Source organism: Girardinichthys multiradiatus, chromosome 3 (genome assembly GCF_021462225.1).
Source record: "Girardinichthys multiradiatus isolate DD_20200921_A chromosome 3, DD_fGirMul_XY1, whole genome shotgun sequence".
Taxonomy (NCBI): Eukaryota; Metazoa; Chordata; class Actinopteri; order Cyprinodontiformes; family Goodeidae; genus Girardinichthys; species Girardinichthys multiradiatus.
The window spans coordinates 38,650,498-38,663,621 of NC_061796.1; the positions used below are offsets into that span (position 1 = coordinate 38,650,498).

The following is a 13,124-nucleotide window of genomic DNA, read 5'->3' on the forward strand; positions in this document are numbered from 1 at the left end:
ACTGAAAGTTTTTTTTGTTTTTACCAAGCTGACTGAGCAATCTTGAAGAAATCTCAGTTGTGGAGGTTGGCACCATGTGACAATAATCTTTGGCCTTTGTGTACAAGCGGCTGACCTCTGTTACTCTGTTATTTTCAGCGAAAAATATTTCATTGAACCTGGATAACTGGTGAATTATTAACTCATCATAAACAATGTCTGAAAAGCGACCATGTTGGCGCTTGCCCTTTGGTCCTGACAATTAACAGAAATAAACTGTTATCTATTAGACCTGTTTTTAATTCTTGATTATCAATTAAATTTAAGTTTGGACTTTGACTAGGCTGTTATAATACATGAATACAAATGAATACATGCCCTGGTCTAAACCAGTGGTTCTCAATCCTGGTCCTCAGTACTCACTGCCCTGTATGTTTTAGACGTGACAGCAGTGAAACACCTAAAACATGCAGGACAGTGGGACCTGAGAACCATGATTGAGAACCATTGGTCTAAACTACTGTTGCTCCAGCTGTATCTTCAGGCTCTTTGATGGAAGGTGAACCTGTGCCCCACTCTCAAGTTTTTTACAGATTCTGCAGAACATCTGAAGAAGTTTTCTTCCAAGATTGCCGTTATCTAGATTAAGCCTCCTCCCCATGATCTCTGACCATCTTTGCTATCCTGCTGAAGAAAAGACACCTTCCATAATGCAATGTTTTATGGTCAGGATGGTGTACTCAGGGTCTTAGTTTTCTGTCACTCGTAGCTTTTGCATGTAGTCAAAAAAGTTACAATTCCTATTTGCTGTTTCCCATAAAGGCTAGTGGAAAACCGCAAATGGACTTCATAACATAATATGGCTTTCAAAAATTCAGAAATATTATAATTTTTTTTATAAAGGCAAGATTTGTGAAGAGCGTGACTAAAGCCAAGTTCACACTGTCATTATTGGCTGTCTTAAAAAAACCTTCTATTCTGAAAGAAAATGTTTGGTCACAGTAGTAAATCAGTGCTCTGTGGTTGCTCGGTGTAAAGAACACACCAATCAGCAATTAAGTGCACCATAACCAAAGACAACTAACAACAAATATTAAACTGTGTCAGACATTTTGAAGAAAATCGTGCAGTGTGACCAATGCTGCAACAGACATCTGATTCTTCTTCTCTTTGCCCAGGTATAATCCAATGTTTCCATAGTTGTCTCCTTTTCCCCCCTTTTCACAGTCCGACTTTAATAATTAGCACAAAACACCCATAACTTGCTGTCCATTTATTGTTGGTCTGACATGTATGTGAGATCTGTTTGGTGTGATTCTGCTGCAGCAACAAGAAGTGTAGTCTGGCATCTTGAGTTATACAGTGATAGGAGTCATTTTAATATTGACCTTCCACATGTTCAAGTTCTCTATGATTTCTGAAACTGCACTCTGCATCATGTTTAATCCTTGTACTGTTAACAGATTCTCCCACCTGAGCTGTAGATCTCTGCAGCTCCTGCAGAATTGTGATTCTCTGATTAATGCTCTCCTTGCTCTGCCTGCCTTGCTCAGCCCTGTCTTTGCAGGTTTGGAGTTGTGCCATACCCTTACCATTTTCAGATGATGAACTGAACAGAGCTATGTGAGATGTTCAAAGCTTAGGATGCTGTTTTATGACCAAACCCTGCTTTAAACTTCTTCACAATGTCCTCCTTGACTTGTCTGTTGTGTTCCCTGGCCTTCACAAAGCTGTTTGGTTGACTTATTTGACTTATTTCATTACATAATATCATAATAAAATAGATTAGATGAGTTTTTAATTTAAAGTTGACACAATGGAAAGACCCAATTCTGTCAAAAATAAGCCAATGTATCAACTTCAACTGGAATGCCTGTTATTTTGTTTCTAATTAACTCAAACAATTTTACCTATAATGCATTCAGTCTGTTTATATTTTACTGCAGCAATCCAGAAGCAACAAATCTACTGATTCTGGTTCATTTGTCTGCCAACATCATCACTTTTGTTATCAGGTGTCTGGGTAGATCAGTTTGTTTTGTCTGCTTTAAATCATCAATGTAGAATGTATCAAACAAACTCTTCATGGGCCTTAATATTTGTGTAAAAGTTCTTATTTTATTTCTATAGAAATATAATGAAATTTACAGAATATCTTATTCAGTGTGTTTTATTACACTTTTACACAGTTTTTCCCAAAACGATTATTGGCAAAAAAATGACCGAAGAGGTTAGTTTTGGCCATTTTGTTGAGCAATGTCATTTCAGCCTTCAGATGGTGTAGAGGCAGGTCATCTGCCAGCGTGGGCGTTGAGGGTAGAGGGCAGGTCGTTGCCTGGACCTCCAGTTCATTGAGAGATTTCATCTAACTTGGCCTTGATCTTCTGAAACTGCTCTGTGAACCAGTTTCTGGGAAGTTGAGAAAAGTCATTTGAGTTATACACTATAAAGAAAGAACATAAATATGTTTTATGTGTGTCGCCTACTTGGTGGACTCAGCAAAGTCACTGGTCCTAATGTTGTCAAAGTGAGTCTGGGCCTTTTCAGCCACATTCTTGCCAAACTCTGCAATCTGATCCCCAAAGTTGGTGAACTTGTCTGCAATTGCATCATCCTGAGCCTCTGCAGGACAGCGAAACAACAAAGACAATGAGAATCTTCATACAAGATAATAGCATAAAGAAAAATAGAAGACGTTCATGTATAAAAGCACTAAGAAGAACCTGTGTATGCCACAAAAGCCAGCAACAGCACGGCAGCTGCAAGATACAGTCTCATCTTGGCTTTAAGTTCCTAAGGAGAGAAGGAAGAAATATTTTTTTCTGAATTTGCCATCAATCGGTGGTGCAGAAGTTCTTTAAAGATCAACTCAAGAAACTGTGCCTCAATGACTGAACAGCCTGCAAACACTTTATTTAATCCACAGTTAAAGTTTAGTCTGCAAAGAAAAAAAGGGCACAACTTTGAAAGAAAAACAAAACAAAAGCTTCATAATATTTTTGTATTTTGCTTTACCTTCTTATTACCTCTTTCTTTGCTTATTCACATAGTTACAAAACATTTCTACTTTTAATTGATAAAATGTAAAACATACCTCTTTTCCGTTTCTGAGAAAAAACAATTGTGTTCCTTGGATCTTCAGTGCGTCCCTGTTTTATAGAAGCCTTCCCCGTTTTAGGAGTGTTATGCAAAATGCCAGATTTAGGTCAACATGCAGACGTGATGGCCTTGAGCCATCCCTGCCCATTTCATTGATCCGCACTCATCTAATTGCAGTAAAAAAAGCTCACTGATGAAACAGTCCTGTTTCATCAATAAAAAGATTGCAAAACCGACATGAAGCTGAATAAGTGACCAGCCACCGCTGCCTTCTTGGGTTTGATTCACAGATTAGCTGCAAATAATGATTTTAAAAGAGAAGAAAAAAGAGATGAAAGGGGAATAAAATTCTCGTCTGAACCCTCAGCAAAAAGTGGTGTAAACAGATAAAAAGGGAGGTGATGTAGAAGAACAGAGTTCACTGATGACAGACATGAGTCATTTGTATGCAACTTTGGACCTGGATAGTTGCCCAAGAGTGTTAAAAAGCTCCACATTTGGAATGATCTGACAAGATTTTGTTGGAAGGCAACTGGACGTTATTTGTTTTAATGCTACAGTATAAGATGTCACTGTATCTCTGATGTACTGTCAAATTGGCTACTTAAAAATACTCCACTGATTCAAAGATTTAATATGATAGATTGTGAAGTACAATCAGGGCTCAATTTAAAAGGATGTGGGTACCTGTCATTTGGTCAATTTTGATGCCTTGCCCACAAAAGTGTTTTTACACATGCAAATTACAATAGACTAATAGTTAAGTACATATAAACTCCCAAGGTTCTAGGGCCATGTTTCTGAAACTATCTTTGTATTTGTAATTACAGAATAATTTCTAGAAATGCATGTGTCCATACATAGGACCAAGAATATTGCAGTAGCTATACCAGGACTGTGTGTGGTGACACAAGGTAGTAGTCACTGAACTACAACAAAAAGAAAGAAGAAATAGTGGAGTATGCTTTTGTTATATTTAACGTCCTTGGACTCAAGTATTGGGCTTATGTTTGTGAAACTACCCTGTTCAAACAACAGCATGAAGAATCTACACAAAAATCCAACAAATTACAATATTTCACAGGTACAAAACATATGAAAAGATAATAACAAACTAAACTAAATTACATGTGCCATTAAAGCATTTTTATACCCATTTATCGCCATAATTCATGAAAATGCTTAATTCTAAAGACAAAAAAACGGAGTAGTTTAAGTACATGGGTAGAAAATTAGTTTTACAATTACAAAGTTGGGATGCTGAAAGGGTAAAAATTGTAATAGATTTCTAACAAATTGGTGAAGAGACAAGGTGACCCAGACCGCATTGTTGTGGCTTTGATAGTTTGCCATTTACATTTCAAATTAGAAATACCATTGCCACATTCACTGTCTGGTTTGTGAAGACCTTCCTTTTTTTAAAAAGGAAATGACTAAGACGGAACCACATGTGGCCTATTCTTCAGTCAGCTTGTGACTGAAAAGAGGCGAACAGTAGATGCACTGCAGAAGCCCATAGTTAAAGCTTTTATCTTACCTGAAAAATAAAACTGCCAACAATGATTCCAAATATCTTGATTTATGTGACAATAGTCAATTTATTGGTGTTTGCTTGCATCCAGATGGTCCTTTTGTTATGATGAAAAGCCCACAATTCAGCTATTAGCATTTCCAAAAGGGTCCTGAAATACTAAATTTCAATGTCTTTTGTTTTTAAGTGGCAAATAATGGGATAGTATGGAGCCTGGCCTTGCGTGCTTACAAGCTCTCTTGAATAATTGTAGGAGGCACTGGGTGTGAAAGTGCATGTCTACTGTGCTTCTAATTTGCCATAACAAGGTTAAGAAAGGCCTGTTTTTGTGTTTTGACCTGGCCCCTGTGGAGCCCAATGTTGCGTGCCAGCACTAAACAGCACTGAAACAATTAAGTGAAGGAAGGGGTTTCAACAGGAGCCAAAAGCACCACGGGGATGTTTTAGGAGAGGTTACTAGCAGTCATGGGCTAGCTACCGCCTGCTTATTTTTATTTGTTTTTTTCAGGATTGTTGCTGGGCTGTTCTCAAAGCACAGACAACCTATAGGAACAGATGGAGCAGAAGTGCTGAACAAGCAGACCAATTGTGGTTTTCCTGTTTTTAAGCATTCATGAGTAATCCTAAAAACAACTGGCGGCATACTGTAGGAGTTTCAGTCGTATGCCAGAAAATAAGCACAGCTTTGCTAAAGAGAGTGATTTCTTGAGTGATAAACAGCTGCTCATTGAGTTAGTCATTCTCTCACTTTGCACAAAGTGCCCTTTTACACAGAAAGAAACTGTAAACATGTTTTTTATGATCTTGTGAAATGTTTTTGCAAATAAACCAATAAAATTCCACTTTTGCTGGATGTTATCTGACAAACCAACACAAAGGGGCACATTATTGTGAAGCAAAACAAAAAATGCAAAACCACCTTTCATTGCAAATACAACTGCAGGTTTTCCGGTGTATTTCTTTTACCAGCTATGCATATCCAGACACTGAGCTCAGTCTTAGGATGGAGAGCATCTGTGAACATATTTTTTTTAAAATCACAGATTCTCAATTTAATTTAGGTCTGTCCCATTTTAACATCTGGATATTCTTTGATCTAAACCATTCCATTTGTCATTCTGGCTGCATGTTTTGGGTCATTGTCCAGCTGGAGGGTGAACCTGCGCCCCAGTTTCAAGTATTTTACAACCTCGAACCATTTTTTTACCAGGATATCCTGCATGTTACTCCCTCCCTTAGCTTCTTTGTCCCTGTTAAAGTAAAGCATCCCCACAATACTGCCACCAGTGTGTTTTACAGCGGTGTGTTTATGATAGTATTAGTTTTCCACCTCCACAAGGTTTTGTATTCAGACTGAAATGTTTAAATGTAGTCCTTTCTGACCAGAGCACCTCCTTCCCCATGTTTTCTTTGGCTATCTTTCAACAATTCAATAATCTCACTACTCTTGCACAACGGTCAGGTTTAGAGAGTGGAGGACGAATAATTATGCTGTCAGAATTTCCTACCTGAACTGTATATCTCCTGCAGAGATATCCTTCTCCAATTTATGATGTTCTTGCCTAGCCTGTGTCTAGCCCACGTCTAGATAGGTTTGCGTTTATGCCATTCACTTTCAGCTTCCTAATGATGAAATAAACAGAGCTCTGTGAGAGGTTCAAAGCATTGGACATTGTTTTATAATGTATCCAAATTTGTAGAGTGTAGGGAGTAGCTGTCCTGCAGACACATCATCCCATCACTCCATCATGACGGTGGGCCTTTTGACTGCTTCTCTGATTAATGCTTTCCCTACTCAGTCTGTTTAGGTTTAACGAGTCTTGGGTTGTAATTGTGCCATACTCTTTCCCTTTTTAGATGATACTTTGAACAATGCTCTGTGAGATGTTCAGTGCTTAGGATTATTAATGTTCTGTGATTTATCCATGCTTCAAACTTATCCACAACATTACCCATGACCTGTCTGCTGTGTTCCTTAGTCTCCATGATGTTTGTTCACTAATATTCTTTAACAAACATCTGAGGCATTCACAGAATTGCTAGGTTATACTGAGATTAAACCACATACTGACACACTGTTTATTAAATAAGAAACTTTCAAAGACAATTTCTATTTTTTTTTTAGTTCAGGGTGTCAGAGTAGCGGAGGTTAAGTATGCAAAAAATTACTAGATGTGACAAATTTTAAGTATCAATATTTTTGCAAGGCACTGTAAATGGCCACTTTGGCTTTTTATTAAACATTTTTTAAATCCTGTTTCAGTCTCTTAAATCAAGTCTTTTCCTTGCATGAAGCTTACTTTTGTTTTCTGTTTATCATGAGGCTTGTATGGTTTACATAACTCCCCAACAAAGAAAACACAGCTGCAACTTTGTGGAGCCCTGATCTGGACTGAGGGGGTCAGAGGACAGATGTTTGACAGTGAAGGGGGTGAATGGTGTCCCCTACTGGTCTCCGCTCCGAGATTCAAAGGCAAATCCCTGCTGAGTTTGACAGACATAAAGAGGTTATCAAACTCAGCAGGTGCAAATGCTTATTTTGATGTTATATGAATTCAGCACAGCAGAAACCAGTAAAAAAGCTTGAATACATGCCAAGAATGTTTCAACACATCCTCTTATGTAAGAAGTTATCATGTTCAGGCACAGACATTTAACTAAATGTTAAATGGCATAACATGCAACCATAGATCTCATCTGAAAAACGAATGAGAGCATGCATGAGGCTAGAGCATTTGTTGATCTGAATGGCACAAACCTGTATAAGTGAAGATAAAAGCAGAACTGGTACGTCACTGTAAATGGTACAGCTTGTTCCCAAATACCTGCTGGGATCAAGAGAAAGGAATCTGGAAGCAGAACTGAACAAGCCTGGACTGGACACAAAACAGTGGGCTGAAGGATGCAGGGGTGGCACAAACAACAAAGAAGAGAAGCGTTCATTTTGGGGTTTTAATCTTAAAATTGATGTCAAGGAAGCAATGCCTATCCTTTATCATTTCCTCCTGCATCAGGTGTTGGGATGTCAGTTACTCTGAAATGAAACTCTCAGCCCGGGACAAAAGGCTTTGCATGATTGCGTTAAAGGTAATGTAATCATCCCAAACTGAGGAGATACATATTTATTAGAAGTTGCTCTTTTTGATAATCTAATGAAGATACTTAAAAAGTTATCAACCTAATGCACAATGGGAGTTTATTTGGTACCCCTCTGACGTGAGAGTGTAACTGGATCTACCTAACCTTAAATTATTCATCACTCTTGAATGTTTAATGAGAGAAAGAATCAAGTGAAAACATCTTTTCTGTATTCTTTATTCACTTAAACTTAGAGGTTACACTGACAGAGAGCAGCATGGTGGGCTTACATCATGTAAAAGAAAAAGGATTGCTTTGGTACAACGGTGGTGGAATAAGATTGTCAGCTATGCATGTAGTCAGAGTTAGACATTGGTGATTCATTACTGCCTGTGTGCAAAGAAATTAGCAGACAATTTGCTGTGTGTGAATCCAACATTTATTCAGTGCACTTATTGAAATGAAAGACAGTTGTGTTTGTTGCATTCAAACCCAGCAGCAAAATGTAAAAAAAAAAAAAAAAAATAGGAAAAATGCTTTGAATGCAAAACTAATGAAGATAAACAGTGGTAAAGTAGAAAAAGCAAAACATTAAAAAGTATTTGTCTCCTGTTTTCTGTAAGACATACTGTTTGTGACTGAGATGCTTGCATTCGGTGTAAAAGGAGTGGAGAAGAGAATAACGAAGGGAGATTATCTTCCTCTATCTTGAAGTGGAAATGTACCTAATAAGTAACTTCCATCATCCTCCTTTTCCTTCTTTATCAAAATATAAACAAATCATTCCTTCTTCTAATGCCAGCAATCATTTACAACTTAAAAAAACACTTTTCTTTACGCAATGGCGGTGTCCTTGACCTTCTGCATGACGTTCTCAAGGTGTTCGCGGACCTGTGTGGCATATGGGGACAGCAGGTCCGTTAACTCCTCCAGCTTGCTGTCTACAGAGGTGCTAAGCTCCTTCATGCTGCTTTCCAGCTGGGTCTTGATGGTCTCAGCCTGGGTCTCCAGCATAGTGGAGATGTCTTTCAGCTTCTGAGTGGCAGCGTCACTGGCCTGCTGGACGTAGGGCTCAACGTTCTCCTTCATGGCATCCAGGTTCTGGTTGGTGCGGGACTGGACCTCACCCATGTAGGTGGCCACAGTTCTTAGTGAGACAAAAAAGAAGAGGGGTACATTTAGGTTTCATGTGAATAAAATGTGGACTCAGACAGAGATATGCCTAAAGCCAACTTACTCTTTGATCTCTTCAGTATCTTTGGTCAGGCGCTTCCTCAGCTTGTTGGTGTAGGTGGTGACGCGACCACGGACGTCATCTGTGTTCTGCTCAACCATGGTTTTGAGCTCGTTCAGGTACTCAGCGCTGCGCTCCTTGGCATCTGTCATGTCCTTCTGCAGTTTGTTAGCCAGAAGCTGCAGGTCCTCAGAGATCTGGCCAGTGGGGCCTGAAGTGTAGGGGGCCAGCTTGCTGTTAATCTCATCTCTGTATGTTGCTAGCTCACCCATGGTGTCAGTGATCATAGTTCTAGAGGAATCAGACAAAACATCAGAACACAGTGGTCCCAGTCATTGAGAAGAACATGCAATGTGAAGGCCTCAATAATTAAGCCATAAGTACACTCACTCCAACTCCCTACTGAGCTGAGGGATTCTGAGGTTCTCCAGGATTCCATCGGCTTGTTGGTTCATCTCTGTGATGTACTGCAGGAATCGGTCCACACTCCTCTCCAGGCGGGTCATGGTGGTATCAGGCTGGGGCACAGCACGGCCATTGCAGCCTATAGTGGATATAAGCAGACAGCAAAAATTATTAGAAAAATATTACTGTATCGTGTTTTTATGTGGCAAAGAAGCACAAAACCTACCAGTGATGACTGCCAGAGCAAGGATCAGAGCTACTGCCTTCATGATTGCTGAACAGACGGATACACCTGGAAAATAAAAAAGAAAGACTTAGAAACTGCAAAAAATGCAGCTGAATTCAGCAATATCACAGAATTACAGCAAGGCAAACAGCCAAATGTTAAGATATTTATTTTTTTCGCCTCTCCATTTCATCCCTCACCTGTGGTTGAGCTTCTTCGGGCTCCCAGGATTGTGGTTGCGGGTTTTTATAGTGCCAGGGCGCCGCTGCTGTTCCGCTTGGAACGGGTGGGGTGAGAGGTGGAAGAGGGGGATGGATCACGCTCACGCCGGCGCGCGTTCATGGCGTGATGGTGATTTGTCTGCACAGATCCTCGTGTCGTGGCACACTGCGCCACCGGCGACACTGCGTCCGAAGTTCTCTGCGGTTTGCTTGGATGGTTAGTGGCGCTGTCCTTGCTCCGTGGCTGTGACACAAAAATAACAAAGTGAAAGGTAAACCCAGCAGCGGAATGACTAATTCTTCGTGCAGCTGAATCTTCTGTGTTTCCATCAAAGGATCTGAGTAGATCCAGAGATACTGTATTAACCCCAGAATGTAAAATGCTCGGCTAAAGTAACATATAACATTATTTTAAACTGTTTGAAACAGTGTAGTTTAGAAGTTTAGAAATCAGTGGCTCTACCAGAGCGGAGTAAAGCGGGTCAAATGCCTGAGCTACAGCATTTATTTATTTATTTCAATTTATTTATTTATTCGTTCATTTATTGATCGGTATATTTATTATCCTTTTCGCCATTTCCCATTAAGCATTTTCTTACTGAAGGCCAATCCTCTTCTATTCATCTGCATCTCAGTAAGAATACCATGAAAAAGTTTACATACTTTATTAATTAAATCAAAAAACAAAAACATGTAATATATAGTTTTGTCACACACAGGGCAAGTATTTAATACTGTAAAATGTGATGATCATGGCTTACAGCTAATGAAAATTTTAATTTTACATAACACAACTACAAATGAATAAAAAAAATAAAAATAAAAACATAATGGCCCACAGTTATGAGGAATCCTGACTTGACAGTTTTTCAGCAGAAAACCATTGGCACCCTCCACAGTTATGGTAAACCACAAATAGGTCATTGCTAAAGATATTGGCTGTTCACAGAGTTCACAGAGAAATGCTTGAAAATATCACTCTTTGTGTCACGAATCCATGTAATGCCTGAGTTTCCCTTTTCTGAAGAGAATTACTGAAATAAATGGATTTTGTATTGACATAATTTATTAAGATGCTTCTGTATAGGGCAAAGACATAAGAAACAATTCCTGAATTTCTATAATGGGTTTTGGTTTTGATGAATTGCCCCAAGATTATCAGTGGCCCCCATCTGGGCACCTTTCCTTAAATGCTTTGCTGGCACACAACTTACATATATATATATATATATATATATATATCCCTCACAAAAAAATCTGTTTGTGCCACTTATGAGCTGAACAAAATAAAGGGATGAAAGTCAAAGAATTTATTTACTTTATTTTTCTCCTTTTGTTGCACTCATTATTATCATTTATCATGTTTACATTTTTTGTCTTTTTATTGAATTTCTACCCAAGGAGCCAGTTCGAACACTTTCTTCTGCTGCAGCTGTTAACTGAACTCAACTTGGGTTTTTTTTCTCTGATTGTTGTCAGATCAGTTCTCAACAAAAAAGGTCATTGAGCACTAGGATTTAAAACAGCTTTTCACATCCACATTTTAATTGAAATGATCCTTCAACAGTTGCATTTATCACAAAAGACAGGTGGCGGAACTGCCTCAAACACAAAGGCCCCCCGTTTTACCACAATCTCATGTTTCAAACAGTTAATGTGTGATTCTCAAACACATAAGATGTCTGCATGACATAACGAGCACGCTTAGACTTGTGGGACAGCAATCCCACTGTACAAAAGCAGGATAAAAAATGGATACATCAGGAAAAATTAAGTATGGATACCAAACAAAAGAGTGAAATCTCACATAGAATAAAATAAATGCTACCTAATCGACTATACGTCAAAGGGTTTAACAGAAAAGTAATTTGCAATGTTTTTACTGTTGTTGTAAAAGAAATAATGAGAGGTTTATGGTTGAAAGAAAGTACTTATCACAAACTGCTGAGAAGTAAATATTTGTGTTTCTGCACAAATGTGTCATGGACTGTGTTGCTACTTTGATTATACATTAGACATGCCTGGTCTTTTCAGCCTGGTTTTTCAGCTGTAATTAGTGTTAGAACATTGCTGTTGCTTTACCTGCAAAATACAAGTGGAACAAGAAAAGCACAACATCCATAGACAAGAATTAAATCTTTATAGGAGAAACATAATTTATCTGTGGTCCTTTGCAGTTATAACTTATTTTTGGCTTTGATTAAATGTAAGAGTTTGCCAATCAGAGAGGCAGTAAATGGTTTGGTGCTATGCTGCACGCGTTCTATGGCCTGTGCAACTCTGACCTGACTGCCTCTGTGACCAGGCATACGTATCTTTACCCTTTAAAACTTGACTGCTTTGTTTTTAACTCTTGAGGTTTCTGTTTAGTGTTATTTTCACAGGAACCCAATTTACACAGGGACGAAGTTTAAAAGTGTTGGCTTGTTCAGGTAATTAGAATGAGATTGTGATAGCATGACTGTGTGATAACATAATGATGTCACTTTAACTTTGTGGTGATTGGTTGACTGTAATAAATTGTCCGACAGTATTCTAATCAGGAAACTGATTTGCTTTCCTTGAAATGTGAAAGCAAGAAAACAGAGCAAAAGCCCTTTGATTCCAATGTTCCAACACAATACATTCAAATACTTCACGTAGTTAAAATCTGAGGTATTTAATAAAGTAAGACCTAAATAATTCGATGTGGAAAAAATAAATTAAAGTAGCAATTTTGTGACTGTATTGTGTAGATGGATCCTGCCACCTCTGGCACATAACACACAAGTAAGACTTTACAAGGGCAGATCTTTTAGGCTTGAATGCTCGGTCTTTCCTTGTGGGGGCCTTCAGGACATAAGGCAGAAGACAGACAAGGAAGTGAAAGAGACAGATGCAAGAAGATATATGAGGTAATACAGTGAAAATCTGACAGTCATCTAATCTGCAGTTTCTTCTCCTTTTGCTCTACAAAGAAAAAACAATTTCTGATGTCAGGGGTCAGCATACAGAGCACTGAACAAAAGTAACCCCAAGAATGTGGTTTTTGGTTCATATGATCACACTCCCTGAACAGATGACAACTTGTTTGGATGTGTCAGTAAGGTTATAACAGGTTAATTATTAGCTATGAGAAGCATATATTAGCTTTAATTTGGATATCCATGTTTTCATTCCAACACAAAGCTTCGAAAAAGGTCAAAGCCTTCTTTATGCACACTTTGATTCTGCAAAAATGCTCTCAAACAACATCTAATCATCTAATTTTGAGTGAAAGAGGTATAAGCTGATGGGAGCAGAAGGAAATCAAACCTTAGGAGAACTGATGGGTTTGTAATTGTTTATGAGAACTGTTAATGCTGGCAGGAA

At 38.6% G+C, this 13,124-nt stretch overlaps 2 protein-coding genes across 2 annotated transcripts; both read right to left on the reverse strand.

Annotated features, from left to right (window-relative positions):
- Positions 1 to 2,075: 2,075 nt before the first annotated feature.
- On the reverse strand, positions 2,076 to 3,166 carry apoc1 (apolipoprotein C-I). Its single transcript, XM_047361420.1, has 4 exons — positions 3,074 to 3,166; positions 2,703 to 2,772; positions 2,466 to 2,601; positions 2,076 to 2,388 (listed from the first exon to the last, which is right to left on the reverse strand). The coding sequence occupies exons 2-4, from the start codon at positions 2,755 to 2,757 to the stop codon at positions 2,328 to 2,330; spliced, it is 252 nt and encodes an 83-aa protein (XP_047217376.1). The 5' UTR covers positions 2,758 to 2,772; positions 3,074 to 3,166; the 3' UTR covers positions 2,076 to 2,327.
- Positions 3,167 to 7,908: 4,742 nt separating this feature from the next.
- Positions 7,909 to 9,845, reverse strand: apoeb (apolipoprotein Eb). Its single transcript, XM_047361269.1, has 5 exons — positions 9,753 to 9,845; positions 9,553 to 9,618; positions 9,312 to 9,465; positions 8,925 to 9,212; positions 7,909 to 8,834 (listed from the first exon to the last, which is right to left on the reverse strand). Exons 2-5 carry the CDS (start codon positions 9,593 to 9,595, stop codon positions 8,522 to 8,524), a joined length of 798 nt encoding a protein of 265 aa, XP_047217225.1. The 5' UTR covers positions 9,596 to 9,618; positions 9,753 to 9,845; the 3' UTR covers positions 7,909 to 8,521.
- Positions 9,846 to 13,124: the final 3,279 nt, after the last annotated feature.